The 27,248-nt window shown below is 38.9% G+C and overlaps 1 protein-coding gene across 1 annotated transcript in view; it reads right to left on the bottom strand.

The window, feature by feature from the left end:
- Nucleotides 1–6,864: 6,864 nt before the first annotated feature.
- SAMTOR (S-adenosylmethionine sensor upstream of mTORC1) overlaps nucleotides 6,865–27,248 on the bottom strand; it is a 33,944-nt gene continuing 13,560 nt past the window's right edge. Inside the window, exons 3-5 of the mRNA XM_075721211.1 lie at nucleotides 20,336–20,509; nucleotides 12,688–12,802; nucleotides 6,865–7,674 (exon numbers count right to left, since the gene is read on the bottom strand). Of these exons, the coding sequence (XP_075577326.1) occupies nucleotides 7,045–7,674; nucleotides 12,688–12,802; nucleotides 20,336–20,509 (919 nt within the window). The 3' untranslated portion in view covers nucleotides 6,865–7,044. The remainder of the gene's footprint in view (nucleotides 7,675–12,687; nucleotides 12,803–20,335; nucleotides 20,510–27,248) is intronic.

Here is a 27,248-nt window from a genome sequence, read left to right as displayed (position 1 = left end):
AGCCAATTAGCAAAAAGGGGTACTGCGAAACCACACTATTAATCATTAGTCTTTTTCGAACCAAAACTCATGGTCAACTTTTTGGGGAAAAGAGGAAAAGGCAGCGTGTTCATGATTAATGTATCCCATCACACAGGTATTACCAAATAAATGTAACACAGCAATTCAGACAATTTTAATGAGAAATTTCACTATCTGATTTATTCCTTAAAACATAGCTATTTCTTATTAATTTCTGTTAAGACTTTGACTGTTCAGACAAAGACTGTTCAAAGTCGGGGGGGGGGGGAGGGGTGTTGTGTTTGCTTGTTTTTTAAACTAATGGCCTTAAAGTTTTAGGTTGCAACATCTGAGGTACGTATCTGAGCAAATCACGTTTAGATCCAAAACAAGCGGAATACGTACACCCATAAACATCCGTCAACTTTTGCAAACACAATTTTGAGCAAAGCCTGGAGTCTAACTACAGATTTGGACAGTAAACTATCTAAGAGCTTTCCTATATGTAACGGTCCAGCACTCCCAAAGTAGTTTTCACCATAATTTGTCTAAGAAAGTAGAAAAAAGAACAAAAACCCAAAGATGGCTCAGTAGTTTAACTGTAGTTGATTTGAAGTCCAGGTAAGGCCTATCTAAAACACTGGACCCGCTTTCCTTCAGCTTAATTCTTCCAGTTTAGTGCATATTTTTTTTAAAAAAAGCAACTCCACGAGACTTTTTTTAAACAAAAAAGCCGCATTTAGCTAACGCATTAACACAGCAGGCTTAGACCCCAGATGAACGACTGCGTTAGTTTTCAGGTGTTAGTACCGACCCCACGTTACGGATCGCCGGTGCCAGACAAACGGAGAGCACCCGGCCGAACCCGGCCACGGAAGTTTAACGGAGGCATTCGGCTGCGCGGAGCGGGCGCTGCCAGCCGCGGGCAACCCCATTACCACAAGCTGCCGCCCCGGGAAGCTGCTCTGCGCAGACGGCCCCCGCCCCGCCAGGCCGCATCCCCCCCCCGGCGCTGTCCGCCAGGTCCCCTCGCCCCCGGCTCGCCGCAGCAAGCCCGGACTAAGCCCCGGGAGATCGCGGGCCCCCGCCGTGCCCCCCGCCCGCGGGCGGACGGGCCCGGGCCCCGGCCCCGGCCCCGGCCCCGGCCCGCACTCACCTCAACAGGCGTCGCGGAAACTTCGCACCCCCCGCGCAGCGCCGCCGCCATGTTGAGGCTGAGCGAGGCGTCCCGGCTACGGGCCGCGCCAAGGCTCAAACGCCGCCGCGGCCGCCCGGGCGGCGAGGGCCGGGACGCTGCCGCAGCCCAGCTCGCCGCGGCGGCCAGGCCGGGCCTGCCCCTGCCCCGGGCGGCAAGGCGCTCGGTGGGACGGCACCTGCGCTCGGGCGGCGCCAGTCAGACCGGGGGCAGCTGTCGGCGGCGGGGAGAAGGGGTGCACTTATGTTAAACCTAATCATTGGCTTTATGTAACTCCCGCGCACTGTAAGCCCTAACTCAAGATCCTAGACTAAAATTTATCCTGCCCAAGCATAGACAAGCATCTGCACTGCTGAAGTTAGGTGTGTAGTTACTCCAGCTTTCTAAATCCCTGGTTGTCAGAATCCCTCTGCAGAAACTTGCTTCTGTTAACTACAGAGAAAACCTAGGGCTGTTATGCTTGTAACATAGGTATCTCAAGCTAATGCCTGAAGTGGCACAGAATATGTGGACATTAGGCATCTGAAGAGTTTAGTCTTGCTGAATGCCAGACTGATTGGGTCCTTCCCACAGGCTTTGGTTCTGGTGTCTGGGTGCTACCTGCTGGACTTGACTTAAACCAGTGATGATGTTCACCTGCAGCAGTAGTGTGTACTACTGCTTACAGCTTTACCGCAGATGAGAATCATAGAATCGTTTAGGTTGGAAAAGACCTTTAAGATCATCCAGTCCAACCATTAACCTACACTACCAAGCCCACTCTAAACCAATTAAGGAGAGACTAGACTAAACCATGGCCCGAAGTGCCACATCTACCCGTTTTTTGAACGCTTCCAGGGATGGGGACTCCACCACCTCTCTGGGCAGCCTGTTCCAATGCTTGACCACCCTTTCCGTAAAGAAATTTTTCCCAATTTCCAACCTAAACCTCCCCTGGCGCAGCTTGAGCCCATTTCCTCTCATCCTATCACTGACTACATGGGAGAAGAGACCAACACCCACCTCACTACAACCTCCTTTCAGGTAGTTGTAACCAGTTGTTTTGCACCTTGCCAAGGCCAGGCCTTGGTCTGGGCTGTGCTGCTCCAGCTGCCTGGAGTCCAGAGCGACATTTTCTTGTATGAAGAGTCACCTACATCTCGCCTGGTGTCGTCGGGCCAGAGTGGGGTTGTACCAGCATTCGCATCGGCACCCTCCAGCCCCACAGCTGTCTCGGGGAATGCAGTAGCATCTAGGTGATAGGCAAGACCGAAAGCGCGTTGTCCCCTCCAGTCGCAAAAATAGGCAAGGTTAATAGGCTGGAAGAATGAAAAAAAACCCCACAAAACCTCTGAACACTATCAACTGGTGCTTAGGTCACAGAAGAGGGAAAGCTGTGTTTGAATCAGGACTGCAAGATGGACTGAACGCTCTCTAGCCTTTCCCATGATTTGCTAGCAGGAGCCTTCTGGGGGAGCAGACTCTGGTCCTGGACCGACTTGTGCTTCCCAAACAAAAGCTTTCACCACCCTTGCATGATACAGGAGGCACACCTCCTTGACCACCAGTGTTTCACAACACTTTGTGTTGGAAGTGTTTTGAATTGGCCCTTGTAGGCAGGTGGGAAAGAGTGGGAAGTTTCTGGGTCTTAATAGCTCCACTGCTTAGACAGGCAAAACAAGGGTAGTTCAACTTTGAGTAAGTTTAGACAGCTGCTGCACAGGGGCTTTTTGAACTGCAAGAGGGCTGGCCTGCTGCAGATTTATGTCCTTTGTTCCTGTAATCCTTTTATTACAACCAGACCCTTCATCCCCTTAGTCAAGAAGCACTAGGGCTGACCAGCAGCAGCTGGATACTCAGACATCTGAACTTCGACAGTCTGTCTTCCCTGCCTCAGTTATTCAAGACAACTGATTCACAAGAACTTCAGACATCTCCAAAATCCTTACCCCTCTTCAAATTTTAAATAAAACTGGCCAACAGGCCTAAAAGTCACACAGGTTAAAAAAAAAAACAAAAACAAAAACCCAAACTAAGAGGTTTTCCTTTAACAAGCAGTAGAAATCTCAGTTGCTTAGTAAGTGTCACCTGCTCCAAATGCTTTACCAGCATCATGGACAACACTTAGTTGGTACTGTATCTGTCCGACTGTGATTTAGGAATACTCTTCAAGCAACTATTTCTTGAACTTTTTGGGGAATATTTTACTTAAAAATTAAAAAAAACCAACTAAGTTTCTGTGCAAGTTTGTGAAATGCAACCCTTCTTAAAAAAAAAAAATCTTCCTGCTATTCTACAGGTATGAAACAATGAATTGAGGAAAATTGAGGAAATGAGGGAAAAGGAGCAGAAAACCTGAATGTATACACATCCCAACTGCAAGGAATCAAAGACATGCTGCTGATTCATAGACATGATTAAAAAGACTTAGGATGGTCACACTTTTAAAGGCAAGTCAGCAAGTCTCCCTGAAGAAAAGAATAGAAAGATTGTTGGGAAGCAACACTGAGAATTGGAAACAGCTGTGAAATCCCATTTTTCTGAACTTCACTGTCAAGTAAGAGACCAGAATATACCAGCTAGGCTCTGCAGTGCTAGGGACACACTTCAGTTCTGCTGAAATCTAATTTTCTTAGAATCTGGATTTGAGTAGGAGCCTTGCATTTTCAGTTCTTTGGGTTTCTTTTCCCATTGCCATCTTTTCCCAACAAGTCCAGCACTCAAGATCACCATGTAGAAAAATACAGCAATGACCTCAAAGGGCCAACATACAATGAGTGCTGCAAACATATTTCAGGGAGACAGAGGAGAAATTAAGAACATCTGGAGAGAGAAGAGAGGAACTGCATTAGAAAGTGGTCACATCCTAAGCGGGCAGGGCAAACAAATATGATACAGGATCAACTGGAGGAACTCCAAAAACTCTTCTGTAAAGCAAAGACCACAACCGAGACATAGCTGAAACTGAACTACCCAATTTAACATCTTTACTATAATTCAGTTATTTGTAAAATGAACCCAACACAACTATTTTCTTGACAATAAGGAAAGTAACTATGCATTGGTTTCACTGGATTTCAGCATAAACCAATTGCACAGGAAGAAAAAAGGACATCTCCACTCCAAAGAAGCAATTTTTAAAAAGGTTTTCAGTTTGTTTTTAATAAATGTGCTTTGTTCACAAAAAGTAGTGACATAAAGACAACAGAAATGCGAATACACTTTTTTTTTTTCTTTTCCTCTCCAGCACCGTAAGAACGGGAGATCTCTTGCAGTCTTAATTTTCAAATATTTCATAACCTAGAACATTCTTCTTGCACCAAAGCCAAATATCCAACAACTCCTGATATCACCACTTTATTGTTTAGGGAGGTATAAATATTTATGTAAATACCACTTTTCTCCTCTACCACAATCTACTGTCCCTTGTTAAAAAAAAAAAAGATTACCACCCCCCCCCCCCCCCCCAAAAAAAATCCCAACTCCCCTCAACACTTCAGGTATTTAGAATGAGCAGCAAGAAAACCAAGCTGTTATGAATCTCAGGTCCCTAAACCACAAATACAATGGTGTCACTAACCTGCCAAAAAGGCTTAAATTTTAAATGTTAATATTTTAAACTATTTTGGGGGGATAAATCTTGGTCTGAATTGCTTTTCTGTATGAATCACAAACCAATTTACATTAACCAACGCCAACATTTATGTTAGCTAGTATGTAACTTTTTTTTTTTAAAAGGAGTATCAGTGAAAATGTTAGGTACACTTTGAAGTATGCACAGACTAAGTTTCCATAAACAGCTGAATTTATAGCACCAATATTTTAGCTGGAGTCAGTGGTTAACTGGGAAGAAGAAAGAGTTTGAATGACAAACATTTTAGTGAAGGTGAAGTGGTAAATTGTTAGATATAAATACTGTCTTACAGCCAATTTTGAAGCCATTGTGTATTTCATTAGAGAAGTATTCTCTGTAAAAAAATTTAAAAAGTCAACCGTGATACTTGTATGTCTAGACTTTTTTTTTTTAACACATCAGAATACAATTGCTTGGTTCGTATATAACTACATCATTCAGAGTGAATTTGATTCAACAAATTTGAATCAGATATTAGGGGATGCTTTAAATTTAGGAATTGAGACACAAAAAGCTTGCGTTGAAGAATAAAGTACTGCAGTCCAGTTCATGTTTGAGTGTAAGCAGGACCAATGCAGGATGACTCTTTGTAGGAAACAGTATAAAAGAAAACCAGGTAGGTCAAACTGTGACAGTTTCAGTGCAAAACTTCAATGGAAGGGGTAGGTAAGTTTCATTTTTGTAGCAACCACTGTAAAATGCACGCTACAACTTCAGTTTATCCAGTAACTTCTGTATTATAAATACAACATGGTAGGTTAATACGGTGTAAGGTATATTTCATCACAACCACCTGTGAAAATATGTGCTAGTATTTTTTACCATGTTGCTGAAGTCAGTCTTAAAACCATGATGTGGCACCTAGTTCAAATCGTTTATTATTAGGCACTTGCATATAGATTTAACAGCCTAACATTCAAATCTGAAAATTCTGGCCACTATTAAATGGAGGGAAATCTAAGCAACACTAATACTGAATCCTCTATTTTTGCCACTGAACAGAATTGGTTTTTCCTGCAAGAACTCACAAATTTCTTACACAAGTTAAAACCTTCATAGATGTAAAACTCTTCTGTTCCATCTCCTTACAGTGCAGACCAGTTTTCAGACAGCTATGGAATTTTTATTTAACTAAACAGAAGATTTTGGGGTCCAAATAAGCAAACAAACAGTGTATGTTAACTTCACTCACGTGGTCTGAATACACGTTTTTGTGCAAATATGTGTATCCTTGAAAAACTTGTATAGTTATGTTCCTTTTTACAAAATCAGTCTGTAGTTACCATATAACCTGGGAGGTCTACAAGTAAGGACAATTAAAGAAAAAGTTGTTTTTGAAACGCATAAATAATTTACATTAAAACATGACAAAACCCACCCTGCCCCCCCAAAAAACACATTTTGAAGAGAATACAGAACACCATCGTTGTGGAAATATTGATATATGTTAGTGCTTGTACACTCAAAATCAGAAAACCATGTTCCAGCTTGGAAGTGAAACATAATTGTCTAGACGTACCATACTCCTGGCAGGGGGCGGGGGGAGAATAACTTTTCAGAAATCTCATGTCTAACTACTCTTTATGCAATTAAATTACACAGTATGTATAGCTATGGGTGAAAATATTGCAGCGTTTTGCCGTTACCTCGATTTGCTGTTATCTCAAGAGGGCTGCAATAAACATAAAATCAAATGATCAAGCATTATATTTTCTCCAGCCCAGGCTTAACCAGAGTGAAACAAATTTTAGAAAAAAGTTTTGTTCCATAATTAAGAAGGGACATGTGTAACCAAGTGTCTTAACCTATCTGCACATTTAATCAAAGTGCAAATTATTTCTTCCTACATATACTTCTCAGAAGCCCACCAACTCCAGTGCCTTAAGCTCAACCACATTGAGTTAAAATATAGAAACAACATTTAGCAAATTAAATAGAATTCACACTTCACAGCACTAAAGAAAAGAATGGTACCTTTCTGGAAAAAAATTAGTGATACAAATCTATAGAAAGTAACAGCAATTTATGCTATGACATGAGTCATTTGCGTAAAACTTGTATTTTTTCCACTTTCATACAAGAATAAATTTTAAAATTCAAAAGTAGAAAAAAATAGCAAACTCTGTAAACCTTTGCATTTCCTTTATGCAAACCATTTTTGTGTGTTGAGCCCATGTTAGTATAGCAAAAGTAGTTAAGGAAGAGGTTTGACTGAAAGGGCATCTCAGTGACTACATTAACTTAGAAGCAATATAGGATCTTCTAGCTCATAGAAAGGAATTGAACTAGACTGGCTTTCTCCAGAGTCTGAGTCATAGGGAGCATCAGGTAGCTCCATAAAACCATAAGCTAGCTGTTCATCTTCTGTATCTGATCGAACATAGCAGGAAGTGTTGGAATACTCCTCATCCTCTATACTGTTGAAATCCTGTGGGATATACAACATTCCTGGGTAGTTCCTGCTAACCAAGTCACTTGTTGTTTGCAGGGAAGTTTTCCTAAATGCCATCAGGTGCATGTGAGAAAACTTGGAATACTTGAAGCGTTTAAAACCCAAGGACTCTATGGCAATTTTCCAGCTTTTCATCATCATAGCCCGGCGATTCTGATGAGATGAGTCAGGAGTTATTACTAGCAATAAGCCGTTTAACACGAGAAGTTCATGTGCCTTCTTGCAGCATATCCATCGTTGATAGGGTGATGGAAAGTAAGAAAGGAGGAGTGAGAAAACGACGACATGGAACAGTTCTCCAGGCAGAGAATCAATGGGATTTTTCAGTTGCTTAAGAAAGGCATCTATAGCATCTTGTGCCAGTTGGAGAGGTTGCTGAATTTGAAGATTTAAGAAGTCACATTTGTATACACTCTGGTGGAATAAGAAAAACAGAACAAGCCAAAAAATCGTCAAGGTCAGTTTAAAGAGCAAATACAATTCAAACCTACAGAATGATCAGTGGTAACTTCTTCATTCCCTTGAGGAAAATTCAAGCCTGCTGAACATCCCCCCTTGTTATTAAATCGAACAATCTAAACCAACAGTTTAAAAATAATGCGTATTTCCAGCTTTCACAGTTGCAAAGAAAAATTTTAGATGTGCAGTAATTTGCTGGAGATTTGATAGCTGGGAACTGTTCATTAAAAAAAAACAAAAGCCCAAATAGAACAAAGTGTCAAATCAACTCTCTCACAAATGATTTTAAAATAACTCAGATAAGCCTACATTGCTTTTGTTCCTCCAGATACTGAAAGCCAAAAGTATCCCCTGTTGACTGCCAAAATTCCATGTTTTCCTAGTATACCATACATTGTCAAGACAGTTGCATATTAAAATGTGGCAATAGCATGAAACAATGGACTTCTTAAAATTTACATCTAAATTATGTGGTGGTTTGTTTTTTGCTTTTGGTTTGGGTTTTTTTAAATAAACCTGAAATCAGTAATTAGAACATTTGATACCAGTATTTCCACCAGTTCAAGAATCCAGGAAACTCAGCAGTTTGGTCACTTGGAAAAAAGTGACATTCCTTATTGGCACAGAAACATAAAGAAGTTACAGCAAGGCAAGAAAGTTAGAAAGTTACAGCAGACTAACAGCTTTGCAGCAGTGATGCAGGTCCATGTTTCAACCTTGCTGTAAATGCAAAGTGTAGCGGTACACATTTGGGCAGTTATCAAAGTAAAGGTAAGGGCTTTAAATTCACGTGTTGATCATTTGTGTGCTCAAGCCATCAAAGACTGGAAATGACACCACAATACAACATACAGAAGAAGTTCTTAACATCCTTAATCACAAGGCACTCAAAAAATAAAAGTAACAGTATGCTGTTCACTACGTTTAAGTTTTGACACTTCATATTCATCAAAACCTGGGCTGACTTCTCTCATAAAAAAAGATATTAAGATACAAGGCTTCAACATGATAGCAGCAAAAATTGTTATTAATGCCTAGAGAATGTGCAGTGAACGACAGATTTCCAAACACGTTAAGTGAACATGAAGGCAGAGATAAAACATTCTGTGGAGCACATCTGAAGTGGAGTTAGATCTGTTGCATTTTCATACTGCAAAAATATTTATAGCATGTTTTATGAAACAATATTCAAAAAAGAGATCACTAGAACATTATTTTAAAGGTATTCATAAACATAAAGCAATTGATGTGCACAACTGTTTCCAAGTAGAAAAGAATGTTATTTCTGTTTATATAAAATCACAATCTCTTCTGAGAATATGCAGTAAATTAGAAAAAGTAGTCAATGTTCAAAAAAACCCCATGATTAATTTTTCAGTAGGTTTAATCTTGGCCTCCAATTTGCAAAAAATCAAGAAAGATACTTGCATTATGTGGCTATAATCAAGAAATTTTAATTGCAACCATTATACCTGCAGGGCTATATGCTGCTTCCTTGTAATATTTAGAACAGGAAATTAACAGCAGTAATTTCATGATATCCTCTAATACGTTTTAAAAGAAAGAAGTGCTTTGAAGAATAATTGTTCAGAGTAACATGCTAGCTATATTTAGAAGCAAGGCTTAAAAAGTTAGAGGTTATACATACACAGCTGAAAAAACAATTTAGACAGCAAGCTTTTCTCAATAGTGGAAAAGTATTCATAAAACATTATGCAGAAATAATGTTAAAGAATTTCAGGACTAAAGTATGTTTCAAGTGGAATTTGAACTCTGCAGGCAGTTTTAGGACAAAAATTCTGCTAAACTGGAAATTGCTACTAAACTTTAGACATACAAGTTTTGAACTGATGTTAAAGTCCTTCTAGACACTGAAACAGCAGTCATATTTCAGTGCACCCACTGACATTTAAGAACACATTCCTATTTGTATTTTCAAATTTTTAATTCCAGTACTCTTCCAGCCCCTTTTTTGGTCTCAGACTACATTTATTCCAATACAACATGTTTCCCAGCAGTATGAAATTATATTTGGATTTTCCCAAAGTGGAGATTCTCCCTTCATTCCAATTTTGCCTTTTTTTTGAGCACAGATAAATTAGACTCCTCCAAGAAAATAACCACTGCTAATTGTACTCCAGAATATCTGTGTTACTAGCAGAGTGTTTGAAGGAACAGCCAACAAAAACACCAAGTCAAGAAGAAACCTGCTCTGCTTACCCCTGTCTCAGTTCCCTCTTCCTAGTTTATAATACTGCATGTTTCCCTTAGTGCACCTTACACCAGGACACTGAATGAGTGAACAATGCCTAATTAAAGCGAATACCAATATTTTCTTGGTGCAGACGCACCCCAATCAAAACACAAAACCAGATTACCATATTGCCATTATAGTCCCATATCCATAGCTTTATAGTTCACATTTTTTTGCTCTGAAACATACAGATTCTGAACAGTTTGAAGACATTCATTCTTTTATTATATAACTAACAGTTCAGTCCCTCTCCTACTTTTTTCACAATTATATCCTTCTTATTCCTCAAGTTAGCTGAAGTATTTTACTCAACTACTTGGTCTATATCCAAAGCATTTCTGTATGCAGAAAGTGGATTAACCTATTTTTATTAATAAGGAAGGAGTTTTTTTAACCCTCTATTCAATATTATTCAAGAAACTGACTTCCTAAGAAGCCTCTATGCTTTAATGCATTTCAAAAAGTATTTTGGTACCTTATCTAAAAGATTTGCTAAATCAGAAGATTTTACCAGTTCTATTTTCAGCTTCTACCACTAAGTTATCAGATCCATTTTTCAGGTCAGACAACGACATTAACTACCATAAGAACCCTCTGGCTGTTATTCTCAAGTCTTAAATCAGTGCAGGCAACTGCTGGCCTAAAGATAAATTTATTCAGGAGGTTATGGTGCTGATGCAGCTTAAACTAGAGTCATCTTGAATACATCAGCGCTTATTAATTCTGTTTTGGAGGTGGGCCTAAGCTTATTCCAGCAGATGAGTTTGAGTACACAAGTTGTACTCCATGTCACTCCAAGGACGCTTGCTAGCTAGGTTGCAAGGTGCCCTGAACACAGCAAAGTATCCAAGAGGATGGAAGTAAGAGAAGCTGGTGAGCCCAAGACAGGCCTTGCAGTAACTATGTTGATCTGTACAGTATCACTCCGTGGAGTTCCTGGCCTCAAGCTATGCTACTAACCATGTCAGATGACAAGAAATCCATTATCTTATTGTTCCCTTGTACTGGGAGAAAGCCTGAATAACTAGTTAGTACACAAAAATTGCAGCTACCTGACTACTCCCTCTCCTGTTGTCTGGCCTAGATTACTCATGTTCCTCCATTACATCCACAGAAGTAACCTTTCTGGGACTCTTCCAATAATGTTTTTGGTCACTGTACATTTAAACTGATTTTCATGAGAACAAAAGTAATTTTCTCATGAAAACAGCACGATAAGACCAGATAGCAAAATATTAACTATCCATACCCCAAAATTAACGGTTAGATTCAGCTCATGTAACTTCAGGTGCCTAGGCTCCCATTATAGTCACTGGAGAGCTAGTCAATATATCCCATGAGGTCATCACCTCAACATGAAACAGCAGACATTTAGGTTTCACTGGCTATTTTTAATAGAGCTCCACTGACTGCAATTGGAACATAGAACCTCAGATGCAGACATTCATGCTCTATGTATCTTAACTGGAAATTTACTTGCCATGTATTACCATTTTAGATGCCACAGGCTGCCACTTCAGTGCCATGTGTCTCCTTTACATCCTGTGTGATGCTCAACAGCCCTATGCAGATGTCCTATGGCCTCTTAAGTGGTGGAAAGCAATTGTATTTGAAGAATAGGCATCAGTTGCCCAAATTAGGCAAGATGCAGTCCACTCAGTTTCTTTGTGTTTTAAATGAAACTAACATTGAATTGCTTTAAAAAGCTATTTATGAGACTCAGATTTTTTTCAAGAATATCTTTCATTACCTCTAAGCATACACGCAAAAATATAAATTAGGTGTTATTGGACTAAACCTGGCGACCACAACAAAATACAAAGCATTTAGCATGTAAATCACACTGCAGCAAATAAGAGAACATTACTTTCAAGTTAACTGTATTATTGCACTCATAAGCTTCTCACCTCTCCACTTCTAGACAGGGTTACCTTAGGCCACTGATTTTAATACAGCCTGATTTTAAGCTGTAAGTGGTCAAGATGTGTATGGTCAAAGGTTTTTCTGTTTTCTATAAGAAACGCATTCCTTTCTGTATCTTTTCATTTTCATTCCACTTTGTCATTTTGCTTGATTGATAAATGCTATTACGACTGACAAAAGTTGGGTCAAGAGCAAAAGAACATAAGATTACGGCAGAATTAATGCATTTGAGAACCTTAGTACCTAGAGAGAATGAAGCGATTTACCTCAAAAGTGCTGATAAATTTGTCCTCAGGATTGCAGAAGTCCAATAGTATGTGTAGCAATAAACTGAAAAGCCCCCTTACAGTGCACTTCTGGTTACTAAAACTCACCAAGAACAACTCATCAAGTACAGCCACTGATCATTTCATTCTGTAAGCAAACGCAGCTTCCGAGGGGTTCATGCCTAAGCATAAGCCTACTCAATTTTATTTAGGCCTTTTAAGATGCCAGGACTCATCTCAAATGCTGTTAAAAGATGGCTACTACAGAGTTTCCGATTTTAAGATTCACAACCACATTATAAAGGCATAACTCTGGAAAAAAATTAGAGTTTTAAAACAAAACACAACTACAGTTTAGAGCCTGCTCATTGGAAAGGATGTAATAGGAGGGCCACAGTTCCTTTTAAAGCACAGATATTTAAGATACATACTTAAGCATTAAACATACGTTTTTTACAGTCGTTTTGAAGCATTCTAAAATATCTGAGAATCAAATTTATATTAAATTCAGCAAACATTACATACCTCAACAGCTGGAACAATATCTATGCCAACTGTCAGAAATTCTTCAAACTTCAGAAATGGATTAAAGCAGCTACCAACATCAAGTAATCTGATCTTCCCCAAGGAGTGGAGCAATCTAAGAAGCAGCAAGAATTCAGTTTTATCAAGTGTTATTTTTGAAGTTATAGTCTGAATTACAATTTCAGATAACTAGTGCAAAAAATTTCTCAAACACCACAGTAGTGACTAATAGAAGTGAATGCCTTACTTGAATTGCTGAGATACCTAAAGAACCAAGCTCCATCAGTAAAGCAGATGGTCCTCAAGCGGAAAAGTTTATGTTCAGAGCAGCTGTAATACTATTAACTTAAGTAATTGCAGTAAGAAACTAGAACAGCAATTTATGCGTCCACTAGACAGGCTTTCTCTATTGCTTTGTTTCCCACTTACCTTTTTGTGGTATTTATTGGTGTTGAAGTCACACAAGTCATGAGAGGTAAAATTTCAGGTGTTTAAAAGAGAAACTGACAACAAAAAAAGCAGCTGACAACACCCCATGACCTACCTACTTGTCAGTCCCATTTTAAAGGGCATCTGAAGTCAAGTGCCATAAGTGGTTTAATAAAGGCAAGAGAACATGTAATGGTATTCCACGGTAAACAAACAAACAAAAAAATGTAAAAATGAAAGCATTTAGTTATTCCCTGCAAAAATTTTAAAATATTTTGTTTGCTTTATGTTAGCTAATATTTTTTAAAATGCTGTAGGTTCACTCCAATTCTGTTTTCAATGGATGCTGTAAAAGAGTTAGATCACTCCATGCAGAGCTACAAACTTAAACTGGCTGCTCAAGTTGTAGGGAAGTTATTCTAAACATCTAACTGAACTGAAATATTCCCTCAAAACTACTTGGGGGTGTTGGTGGGGGGGAAGTCTATTTCATGCCATGCAATCAGCTTTCTTTTGGAGTATCCAAAAGCTTTTTAATGAGAAATAGTCAAAAACAACCATCTGGTTTAGCAAGGAGAGTCCTAATCAGAGTACTTCTGAAGTACTCAAAAATGAAAATTTATCCAATAAGAATTCTGGAGAACATTTTAGTAAGCCAAAAATCTATCTCCTTATCTGCCACTGTGTGATGACCCTACTACTCAAGGTGAAATTATAGATAAGGTGGTCAGTGGTTGTAATGCTAAATACTTAACTATGCTACCAAACAACAAAAGGTGAATGATTAAAAAAAAAAAAGGTGGGGGGGCAGGGGATTAACTTGAGAAATCATGACTTACTGCTTGGACTGACAGAGCTTGACAGACTGCTGAGGATACTTCAATACTTTAGTTCTGGAATGCTGCAAAGATGCACATATACCCTTCCAAAATGTCATGGAAAATGAAAGAAAAAAACCACACCGAATAACTGGCCCATCTTCTCAACTAGATTCCAAAACTTCCTGGGGTAAAAAAAACTGGAGGAGTGGAAGATCAGAAAGAAAATAGCAGACTGAAGAAACAAAGAGAGGACATTCTTGTACTGTCTGGTGGAAGCTCCCATTATAGCACAGCAGAAGATATGCTAGAGGCTGGCAGATGAGAATTGCCTTTTCTTGGGAAGCTCTGACATCATCTGTGACCACCTGCAAAACCAATCTGAAATGCCTTTATGAAAATAAAGACATCATTGCTCTTTTCTTGAAGTTAAATATATAGTTTAAAAAAGAAAAGAAAAAAAAGATGCCTGGCAACTTTTGAGGATAGTGACTGCTGCCTTGCCTCTGAAAGCATTCTTATCTTCCAAAGGATAGTCTCCTTGACCAATACCTAGAGGAACATTTGTTGTCTTCAAGTTTGCAACCATAGGCATTTTCTTCATGATTAAGGCTGTTACCAGTATAATATAGTATCAGATAAGATCAATGTACCGTACAGAAGTACTGGCAGTCAGCTATCTCGTTATTTAAAGGTTTTGCCTCATCCTGGCACTTAGTTTGTCTAACCTGATACACTGTCCATCTTAAAAGAATTAGAATTTGAATGTTGCACTCGGTCATCACTAATATCAAAGACTCAGTTGTTGAATACATCCTACAAAGACACTGTTCTTCATTTTTTAATTTTCCTTGCATTCTGAATTTGGAGGCCCCTGCTGTTTATTCTTTCTTTGCAACTGCAACAAACCAATAAATGCGGGAGTTAAACAGTTCTGTTCAAGTCAGCTAGTACAGACTTTACATCTGCCTGTTCTCCAAAACACAACTTCATGAGTGCATCCATGTATCAAAAAAAAAAAAGAAAATACACAGCACCACTAGCACCCAACAGTTTAAGCTCTTTCTATCGGATCATTTCCAGGGCTGCATCTAAAAATTTTCATCAGTATTTGTAAGATCTTAGAATACCCAAAATTCATTAATAGAGGCAAACAAACATGAACTCACAGATTTCACAGGGAATTAATAGGGAGGTGAATTATATCTTTCCAGCAAGCAAATGTTGCTTTTTGCTTCAATTTTCTGCAGCCAATTCCAACTGGCATCTCCAAAACATCATTTGTCATCTTTCTGGGAAAGATTCAGCACTAAAAAGACAGATAACTACAAAAACTTTCAGAAACAGATCTGCAGGACCAATGGAGTCCAACAAAGCCATGGTTGTACTCATAGCAACAAAAAAGCAGTAAGGAATACTGCAGAAAAAAGTCTTTAAGCAGCAATAAAGAGATCTGGAGTCTCTGTGCTCCTCCTAAACTCCCAGTGATCTACCACAGAGAGGATGCTGGAGAAGCAAGAGAAGATTTCTTGTTGCATTTGGCAGAATGATAATGCAAAGTTGAAGGGTTTTGCTTCTACATGGAATAGAAGATATCCAGGGGATACTTCTGTCAAAATACCAGCATCACCATGGCAAACAGTGCAACAATTATCTTTAAGTTAAAGCCACGCATATTACCAGGCTACGCTGTAAGTCAGTCAGTACTGAGTAAGATTTCAGAATGAAGATGATAGCAACAATTTTTTCCCAGCTTGGATGCCAATCACAATGTAACATGTACGACAGGAACTTGAATACTGCAGAGGGACCATTCAGATCCTAGCAGCCAGAAATCACAAACATGGGCTGAAGTCAAGTAGTGTCTTTTTCCACATAAGGCTAGTATGACATTTCTCAGACCAGCACGTCTCCTTGTCTAGCAAATGGAGATACTAATGGCAGATTGTCTCATTCAAACAGAAATCTATGTCTGTATGTACGCTTGCGTTCTACATAAGAGTCCAATGGTAACAGCAAAAGAATAGAAGACTTATGAGACCACAGGAAACACAAGAGTGAACATGACTCTATAGTGCAGAGAAAACTTCCCGTAAAGAAGAGTGACAGCCTCTAGAGATCTTAAAATTTTCCATTTAAAGTGTTTGATGAAATACTTGTACAGATTAAAATTAAGGAGCACAACACAGAACCCTCTAATCTCCAGGAGAGCCCACTTCACCTACAGTAGAGTGAAAAATCACTGTGATGTATTCTGTCTTCCTCTCTTACAAAACCTGCATTCTTGGCTGGAGCATTATTTTTGACTGGGTGTAGGGGGACACAACTTCAGCCTACTACAGCATCGGGGCACACTTCTGGAAAGCTACAATTCTGGATTCCAAGCTGAGCAGAAGCCACAAACTCTTCTACACTAATGGACAACAGATCTAAGACATTTGATACAGGGCAAACTCACTCCGATAGGTGTGTCATATCCAAGGAGCCTTGCAGTCTAAGTTCAATGCAAATGTACTTTGAAACCTTAAAAGTAGCAGAGATCCAGATAATCTGGTTCCAAGCAGCAACACTGATATGCCTCAAATCTTTCGTAACATCCACGCATAAAGATATCCAATGGGAAGGTCTAGCTTGCTGAGATACATAGGTTGAATGACAGGTTGTACCTTCAGAGACAGTCAAGCCAGCACCTGAGAAGAATCCATACCAAAAAGGTTGTGATTTTTACCGTTAATAAAAAGCAAGACTGCTTAATTTGATGGGAAAAAGAGAAAGAGAACAAGGAGGGGACTGATTTATTGAAGGGAGGAGCTGTTAAACAGCAGATAACAGCCACTTTTATCTTGCAAGACTGAGCCACTTCGATGTCCAGCTTCACAACAGGTGCAGTTGTAATGTTAGAGACAAAAGAACTCATTCTGGGATGGAAGGAAGTACTGTGTAGCATACATTACTTTTCATATAAGTGAAAGTAAAAAAGGACTGTTCACATTAAAATTGGCAAGTCTCACAGAGATAACTAATCTGGCAGAGAGGTAAGCAGCATGAGCAACTGGAAACGGGTTCAAAGTAGCTGACTGACATTCTGAGTTGCAGTAAACTTTGCACTTCTGGTTCCTATGATGTTTCCTACCATCACCTTTAAGAGCTGGCTGAGTGCTTCCTACTTCTCTCCACATCTCCCAGCGTCTTTTTCACTACCTGTGGAACCTTTTATTCCTGAGCTAGCTTTGCTTTTTACCAAGCAAAGTACAGTCACTTGCCAGTAAAGGTAAGCTCAGAAAGAGCTCCTACATGAGCAGCCTGTTTTTAATACTACTTGAGAGAGGCTTATGTATGGGGAGAATAAAATTATTGTCTTTCCACTTACCAGGGTAAAACAAAAAGTCACAGGCTTAGCCATAGCTATAGACAACTCCACAACTCTTACCTGTGCTGTTACATCACCAGAAGGGAGTGACAGTATTTGACACGGAGGGGGGGGTGTGTGAGGGAGGGAAGAGAGAGCGAGCATGTGCTCCCCAATACCCCTTGTACCAAGACCTCACCAAGATTCAAAGCCTTCACTAATTGATCACTGCAGACACAGTAGAAAAGCATTTCAGGAGAAAAGCGTACTTTGTGTAATACACAATCCATTTTCATTCTGATAAACTCTGTAATTTCTTCTATAAGACACAGAGGAAGAAATTGAATTCTGATTTCTCTGGGCAGTAACCTGGAACAGCTATGCCTTGTTGCTTTAAGGTCTGTGCAGCGACTAAAAAACTTACTACCATTTGTTGCTCAGGTAAATATTATGAATCTTGCCTTTGCCAGGTATGTCTTTATGGGTGGATGTATTTTTGAAGTTTTGATCTGCTGGAGGGTAGGATGGCCCTGCAGAGGGACCTGGACAGGCTGGACTGATGGGCCAAGGCCAACTGTATGAGGTTTGACAAGGCCAAGTGCCGGGTCCTGTAATTCGGTCACAACAACCCCATGCAGCGCTACAGGCTTGGGGAAGAGTGGCTGGAAAGCTGCCTGGCAGAAAAGGACCTGGGGGTGCTGGTTGACAGCCGGCTGAACATGAGCCAGCAGTGTGCCCAGGTGGCCAAGAAGGCCAACAGCATCCTGGCTTGTATCAGGAACAGTGTGGGCAGCAGGAGCAGGGAGATGACTGTCCCCCTGTACTCAGCGCTGGTGAGGCCACACCTGGAATACTGTGTCCAGTTTTGGGCCCCTCAATACAAGAAAGACATTGAGGTGCTGGAGCGTGTTCAGAGAAGGGCAACAAGGCTGGTGAAGGGTCTGGAGCACAGGCCTTATGAGGAGCGGCTGAGGGACCTGGGGTTGTTTAGCCTGGAGAAGAGGAGGCTGAGGGGAGACCTTATTGCTCTCTACAACTACCTGAAAGGAGGTTGTAGTGAGGTGGGTGTTGGTCTGTTCTCCCAAGTAGTTAGTGATAAGATGAGAGGAAATGGGCTCAAGCTGCGCCAGGGGAGGTTTAGGTTGGATATTGGGAAAAATTTCTTCACGGAAGGGGTTGTCAAGCATTGGAACGGGCTGCCCAGAGAGGTGGTGGAGTCAATACCCCTGGAAGTGTTCAAAAAATGGGTAGATGTGGCACTTCAGGACACGGTTTAGTCTAGTCTACCCTTGATTGGTTTAGTGTGGACTTGTTAGTGTAGGTTAATGGTTGGACTGGATGATCTTAAAGGTCTTTTCCAACCTAAACGATTCTATGATTCTATAAGACAAAAGTCATCACCACTCACTATATTAACAGATACTTTTAAAGTTATTAAATAAAAAAATTCTCTACTAATTACTTTCTATACACGCTAGTCAGAACAAAAGGTAAGGCTACAGACTACTGGTACTGGTAGCAAGAAGAAAGTCATGTGAGGTTAGCTCCACAATGGCCATTATAAACTCTGTACAAAGTATGAAGATAGAGCACATGCAAAGAGCGAGCTAATGCTTTGTCATGACAAGGCTTCCCACTGGAAGACAAATCAACTTTAAGTAGTGTATGATCATCAAACCTATTGATTTAAACAAACAACTACCAACAAATTGCTATTTATAGTAATGCTAAAACTATGTGTTAACAAATGCCAGCATTATTGAGATGTTATAAGGGATTAGTATCTCATCAGCCCTTTGTGAGAAAGTGCCTGGTAGTTCTCATTAAAAACAAGTATTCATTTTGAGGCTGACTTAGCAATATGAGCACTAAGAAGAGGAGTTGGTAGGGGAAGTCAGCTTATGGGAAGACACTACCTTCATTTTGGAAGCATCTGTTTTGTCTTGTCATAGTAGGTCAACAATGGGGAAAATGTTTTCATTTTGCAGGTGACTATTCAACTACATACGCATTTAGGATCTTCATGCCTTTTGCAAGTTACTTTACAAACATGAGAAACCACAAAAGATGCCAGCTGGTAGGGACAGACACATCTGCTAATAACATTAGTAACATGCATCATTCCCTTCCTAACTAATACTATATCTAACATAAGTGCTGATCACAGAAGACATGCTACAATAATGAGAAAAATCTCTTCACAGAACAGAACGAACATTATTGCAGACAGTTGTAAGAACTGGTCTATAAAGAATATGAAGCAAGTCGTAAGTCTAACATTTAATGATAATATGCTTATGCATTCATTATTCCATTATACTAGAAAAATATTAAATTCTTTCCATCACATATGGAATAGCCACAAACATGACCCATGTTATTTAGGAAAAAAGGAAAGTGGGACTGTAACTGAAATAAAGCTCCTCCTGAATGCCAAGAATAAAATTCTTACTTGAGTGAAGGTCAAAACCAAAATTAAAAGTGTTGTTAGGAAAACACCTCAAGGATACTACAACTTCTGCAGAGCCCGTCATCAGAAAGCTAGCACATTTAAAATTACGGGTTATAATTCAAAATTGCTTTTTAAGTATATAATTGGAATCAAGAGTTTTTCTGCAATTATTTATGAAGAGAAACTTTTAAGTACTCTGATATTTACATTTGGCACTTACTACTTACATAAGCAATTGACTTTTCAACAATACTGAACAGCCATTAGATTCTAACTTAATTAACATCTCCCTTATTTCACCTCAAGGATTAATATAAATTGCATTGCACACCAGTGACATACAAAAGTGAAACTGCTCTGACACTTAAATGAAGATGACTAAGTTGTCATTCTCAAGCAATTTTTTTTTTATGGCATCCACCAAAATACACTACAACATAAATATTTCTCGAAGCATGTATATATGTTCACATGAAAATGCCCTTTCTTAACTATTAAAAATACATCAGACTGATCTAATATGTTATGAGAAAAAAACATCCAGGTAAGTCTTATTGCACACAGAAGGGGAAAAAAGTCTGGAAAACAAGTAAAACTTACTCTTCTGTTATAGCTTCATGATTTGTCAAGCCGAAGTTTGGCAAGGGTTCTTCAATCTTGGGAGCCTGGGGAACATTTAAAGCTGGAGTGGTCTTGGAAGCAAGAAGTGCTCTTTTTTCATCTTTCTCAAGTGCTTTTCTTTTCCCACCATTCTGAAAATATTCTCGGCATACACTGAAAAAACAAAAAGAAACATTCCCCAGAAAAACAGAATGCTATTTTTGGTCATTACTATAGATAAGACATAAGACAGAGGTTTAAAAAAAAAATACAAGCACTGTCAGCTTTTAAACAAATCTGGGTTTTACTGCAACTTTGGTAAATCAGCTTTAGGAAAGATGCGATACACCCAAAGACACACTTGATCTTGATTGGTGTTTTATTTCCAGAAATTAGGCTGTAAGTAACAGTTGAGTAAACAGGTTCAAAATAGTTTTATCTGGATAGACTTTCAGAGCAAGACAGTAGAAGTCTTGTCAGAACATCACCAGAGGGTAAACTTCAGCTGTCACCTGAGCACCACAGTTCTCCATTAAGGTGCAAACAGTTATTAACTAGCTCCCCATAAATGCAGAGGCTTTTGAAACATCTGTGTCTTGCAAGACACGTAATGTGGGGGAAAAGAAATATAATCCAGGCTTATGGGCTAACTTACATACACCAGTTTTTAATTTTAATTGAGTCTGCCTGGCGTGTTTTTTGTTTTTTAAGTAACAGATATCTGCCTGGCGTGTTTTTTGTTTTTTAAGTAACAGATATCTGCAGTAGCTGTATTATTGTGGAAGACTTATTTTAACTTTCAATTTTTTCCCCATACTTAATTATTTTGCTAATAGGAACCAGAACAAAATAATCTGGTCATACTCAAACAGAAATGTTAACCAGTTTAAAGGAATGAATGTTATCAAAAAAGTTAAATTGCACCTGCATACTTCAACCAGTAGTCAGCATTAGTGTATGAGAAGCAAGCATTATGTTTGAGAACAACTGAATTTTGTCCACAAAATAGAAATAGAATTGGAAACAATTTGTTGCTGTGAAATTAAAAAGCCTGACTCACCAAGCACAAAGCAGTATTTTTAATTAGATGTGCCAGCCAAGTATTTGCACAGAAAGTTTAACAGTACTTGTTTGAATGATGTTTTCGTAACAACCCATTTTTATGATGCTTTCTTGAAACTCACTCAATTTTCCTCTAATAAAGCAGCAGAGGTTTGAAGGAAACATTCCAGAAAACATAAATTCAAGTGTAGCTTAGTAACACCTTATGCAAAACAGCTTCAAGATAACATAGTATTTCACATTGCAGATTCAGGAAAGGACATGTTGGTATAATGCTGCATTTAAATCACAAATAGAGACAAGGGCTTGGAATACACAGGCCTTATCTAAGGGCTGGTGGTAATACAGGTACCAAATATATCCAGCCCCTCCACCACAGAAGATATGAAGGGGCGGGGGGGTATGTGGAAGAGTCACTGGAGTTTCTTAAAGGGAAACATACACAATCAAACAGGTACAGATAAAAGTTGCTTTACTCTAAGCTGGTAGGAAATGAACACCTCGAATCAGTAAATATATAATTACAGTAGCACATTATGTCCAGGTTACTAATTCTTGCTGTGAGGGGGAAATAAAAAGTTATCCTGGACTCATTTCTGTGCTGGCATGCTTACAGGACCTCAAGCTCAAAACTGACCTGCATCTAACAAACTCAAAGCACAAACAAGTTTTACTTGCTCAAGCAGGCCGTAGGCATTCTTGCACTAACTACAAAAAGTCTAAAATGCAGACAGTAACCTTAGAGCAGAAAACACAGCTACATGAGAAATAAACTCAGCAAACATTATATTTATAATCAACAAGTTTATAGTTACAATTCCTCAGTAACCAAAGCTATTTTCAGACCAAAGAGAAGCTAGGTAGAATAAAGAAATAAAATCCATATCTTAACAGTATGGAGCAAGATCACATGCAGAAGCATGAATAGCAGTTGAGGCGGCAATACTCCCAGATATATAGACTGTGAAAACATACCAACTCCATCCATTAGAGATTGCACATATGGAAAGGCAACAATTCTGAAATTAACAGAGTTAAAGTAGGAGTCATCAGTCATTTAACTTAGCAGGAAAGAGAGTAAAAACATGAGTAAAAAAAAGAGAACCCTAGAAAAACACCTGAATTATTGCTGGTGTGCTAATAAAAGTTGTATTTTACACTATATTGTATTATTTGTTTATAAGTCTGTGATAAATTTAGGGATTATGTCTTTCCTAACCATTTAGGTCTGTGTCATTTAGTCAATGAAACTCCGGAAAAAATATCTTTTTCCTTACCATTTGTCAGCTGCCTTACTACTTTGTTAGCATCTTGCAATCTCTTTATGTTTATTCTTTTTTCTCATTATATCTCTTAAAACATCCAGAATCGATGGCAGTTTAAATAGTGTTGCACTGCCATTGATGCTGACATCTAAGTCTGAACACATCAAAAAGTTCCCAACCTTGGGGGAATGTATTGTTTTTTTCTCCTCAGCTATTGATGTTATCAACTTTTTAATTCACTAGAAGCTGGCATGTTGCCCAGCTTAACACCTAATGGGCTGTTGCACAGGAGAACCACCTACTTGTAAAGTGTAGTACAAGCTCCTCTTGTCACTGAGAAGCCATTTCTTTCTCATTCTTGGTACTGGTGCAAATCAGTATTTTTTCCTGTCCTTCTATCCCTGCCTATCATGTCAACTGAGTTCTCGTAATTCTATGTTCTTCTTAACTGACCTTCCTTGTCTGCACATAAGACACTATCAAAGTCAACCATGAGGAAAAGCTTCTTCTACTCCTGGATTTTCACTAGTGGATGGAGGGGCCAGAGCCACAGGAAGGCCCAAGGCTGGGTAAGATTCTTCACATTCACATCCCAGTCTGCATACCTGTGCAGTACCACAAGGAAGTAAAAAAACCACACCAAAAAACCCACCAACCAAATCCACCCATCCAAACAAAGAAAAAAAAAAACAGGCAACACTGCACTTCATAACCATTGAGGGTTATCTCCATTTTACACCTTTCTGAAGTTACAGTAATTCTGGCACGATTACTACATGTTGCCCTTCTGGCTCCTGGGGCTTCAGTGGAGCTGTCTTTGTACCCCCCTCATGGAAGCGGACCTCACACCTGCTGCGGGGTAACAGTGAGCATGTGGGCAGTCGCTGCACAGTAGCAAACCAGGGGTAATGCACTCAGTAGTTTACCCCATGGTAGCTTGTTGATGGAGCCACATGTTTAGCTTCATGGCCATCAAAAGCCATCACTGATCACACTGTGGTTTTGAGTATGCAGCTATATAAGACTCTACATTTAACAACTGTTTCAAGTAATGAACAGAACATCCCTTAATTATCTACAAAGGGAAATAAAATTAAGGAATTTATTTTATAATTCTGAGAACTGACATGGCTCCATTTAACTGGCATTTAAGCTTTCAGTCTTTGATGATACAATAATAGCTCTACAGTTAACATACTTGTTTTTGAATTGTGCAATGTAAATGCTACCTGAGCTAACACTTGCTACAGTTTACACAAACTGCAAAATAAACATTTCAAGTCTAAACTGTTTAAGTTTGCTGGCAGAGACAGGTGAAGTGTCCAGTTCATGTCTTTGGTTTTTTAAAAAAAAAAAACCACCACAATCTACATATTTCCTCTGTGAAACTTGTTTTCTGTACTTCAAATCTGAAATGGTAAACAACCTGTTCAACACCCCTTGTTCCACCATTTGGTCTGGACACATATAGGAAGTTTCAGTAAAAGCCAATATGAATATATATTCGTTTGTTAATACTCTCCAGCAATGAAACAGAGGCTTCTTTTTCCAATACAGTGACCAAAACCAAGGGTTTCAGTAGAACATAATTAACAAAAAGGAGAAACACCATATGAAATTTAAAAGCCATGAAAAAATTCTGAAAGCATTCTGAAAGAAAGAATGAAGTCGTTCTTCTCATCAAGTAATAATGAACAACTAAATTAAAGCTGGTGTGGGCAGCTTTTATCATGGCAAAAAGCAGTTTCTGATAGCTGTTATCAATGCTCAAGGGTTTCAAGCAGCCAGTTTTACATGTTACGAACCAACACAGTCCATCTCTTTCCTCCTGCTTTATGAGGAAAAGGTGAGCTTGACTTGCATTCTTTACAATATTTTCTAACTAAAACTTAATGTTGAAGATGAAGTTCAGTAAGGATATAGAGAAATAACGTATTTCCCTTCAGAGATGAAGGAAAGTCTGGACTTATCATGGTTTCTGTCTGCAAAAACTTTCCTCCTCTCACACACTGAGGAATAAGTTTATTAATGTCAACTGACAGAGCTGCTGGCCTGGAAAAAAAAAAAGTGTAAACTCCTCTACAGGTTTAACCCACCCACCCCACAATCTCCAATGAAAATCAAGGAAGGGAGAATTCTCAGTTTCCCTTGTACACATTAATCATACCTAGAAGAGCAGGAAAGTTTCCTCTGGACTGGAAAATATTTTACTATTGTCATGTGCACACAGCTTTAGGTTAAAGAAATCCCGTATTCAGCACAGTCAAGAGCACTAGGTTTCTCAATGTAAAGTATTATAATTTTTTATTACCATAATTATATCTTGTGAAACTTCAAGTTGAGAAGCTTGTATACAATACATTTTTACATTTTATTTTTCATATTTGGTCTCAGTTTTAGGGTTTTGAGACATTTTCCTTTTGAGAAACACAATTAAGTCTGTAATCAGATGTTTCTCTGGTGCTGTGTTCACCCCAAGCCAGCTTCTGGAGGCAATATCCTTCATTACTGGAGGATTCCAAGAACTTGAAAACAGGCAGCAGTTATCATATGATCACTGCTCTAATTAGTACTTGTATTCAAACAAACAGATACGGTTTTGTCAGAACAAAGTATTATTTAAGAGCAAAAATTAAGACTGTCATACAAACATGAACAATGAACATTAAGTCTTTTTTCTATTTTAAATGGTTTCCCTCCTCCTGTTTACGGCACCTCTCTCTTAATTGCATTCTCCTGAAAGAGAATTGGTTGACTAACTGCATTCATCAGAAAAGCTGCAAAACAGTGTTGAAGGGACTTCAAACATTAATTCAATCTTCCAAACCCAGACAGGATCAGCTGTACAGTTCTAGAAGAGACCTGTTATTCTCAAAGATCTTGTAAGAGATCACTTAGCCTTCTTGTCTTTTGACTACACAGCTCCAGCTTCTAGAAGAAAAACCCAAGGCTTTTGTGGAAAAAATTAGAATATTTTTTATCATTTCTTTATCTTTCTTGGAGTTGAGCTGTTATTTTTTAAATGCAGTGGCCAAAGTAATATTTAGCATTGCTCTTAGCCAAAATAAAGTCAGAGGAGTACTTTACATATCTTGTGGACAATCTCATTAACACACTCCAGCATGGTATTTGCCTTTATTGCAAAAGCATCCCATTGACTGTTTCATATTCAGGTTGTGGCCTGCTACAGAATCCAAATGCTTTTCTAAAAGACTGACATAACCAAATACTCCCAGGCCTGTGTTTGTATAGTTGATAATATTTGGTAGAGTTAACATCACTTAATTTTAATCCTGCTCTCAGAATGACAATTCTTTTCTGTTTGGTCTCATTTGCAAATTTAATAAACAGATTTTATTCTAGCAGATTGCTAATAAAAATACTGATTAGTAATGGATGCAGGGACAGACACTGACAGAGTCCTTCTCAGTAAATCACATTTTTAAGATAAGCTTCTAACATCTATTCTCAGCAAGTTTTTTCCCAACAGTTCTGCACTCCTCTGACATTAACTTCATCAAGACCATATTTCTTCAGTTTGCTCAGGAAACAGTCTAAAAGACTTTTTTAAAAAAATGCAGGTCTAGATAGTGCTTTTTCATGATAGTTAGAAGTGCACATTTTGGTTTTTGTTATTTAAAAAAATAGCCAAGTCAACACAAGTCTTAACACTGATGCAAAAGCAACAGAAAGAAGCAAACCTGCTGGTCTAGCTTATTTTGTTCTAACTAAAACCAGAATAGGCTGGCATTCATTGTCCATACAAAGGCTCACCAGGCTACCTATGCCAGCAGAAATTAAGAGTTAGGACAATTATTCAAGGTAAACATCATCTTACCCTATTTTGGTTTAAGGTTTGTGTTGCAATATAAATTAAATGAAAGAGAAACAGAAGTGTTAATTTCCAAATACCATTTGCTACTCTATTCAGTTTTCTAAAGATATAAAAAGAAAGCAAGGGAAGGACAGTTGAGTGTTGCCCAGGCTTTTTACACCACCACTCAGGGGATCATTAAAGTGCATCTGGAAGGGGACAAAGTTTTAATCCCTCTTCCTCTTGCCCCAGCTAACAGTTGTATAATGTTTTCCTGAAACAATATATAAAACTGGCCCTATACAACACACCACATGGTCATCAGCACAGTCTATCATGTACTGCTTTTGATCTTTTACAGTTTCTGAAGTCTGGATATGTGCTTGTTTAAATCAACAACTAACAAAAAAGTAAAATAATAAGTTTTATGTCATCTGGTTTAAGAATTAATGTCACAACAAGCATTTTTCCAGTGCCTTCAACTAAGTAGCTAGAAAGACTGTTGAAGTATTTTGAGTATTTTCAGCATTCTACTCCCAAATTAAACTTCATCTAATACATCAGCTACCTTCCTGCTGTCATGGTGACACAGTTAAAGCATTGAGCAAAAGCTTTCAGTGAAGTCTTATGCAAGTCAAGTTCTCTTGCATGCAATTATGCAACCAGACACAAGGAGGAGTAACAACAATGGGACCTGCCATCTGTCTGGCACACCTCTTGGCCCTTTGAGAAGGAACAAAAAATTGCAGAACACAAAGTCAATCTGCTAAGT

Source organism: Pelecanus crispus, chromosome 1 (assembly GCF_030463565.1).
Source record: "Pelecanus crispus isolate bPelCri1 chromosome 1, bPelCri1.pri, whole genome shotgun sequence".
Classification (NCBI taxonomy): Eukaryota; Metazoa; Chordata; class Aves; order Pelecaniformes; family Pelecanidae; genus Pelecanus; species Pelecanus crispus.
The sequence above is the reverse complement of the archived record's forward strand: the minus strand, read 5'-3'. Positions and strand labels throughout refer to the sequence as shown.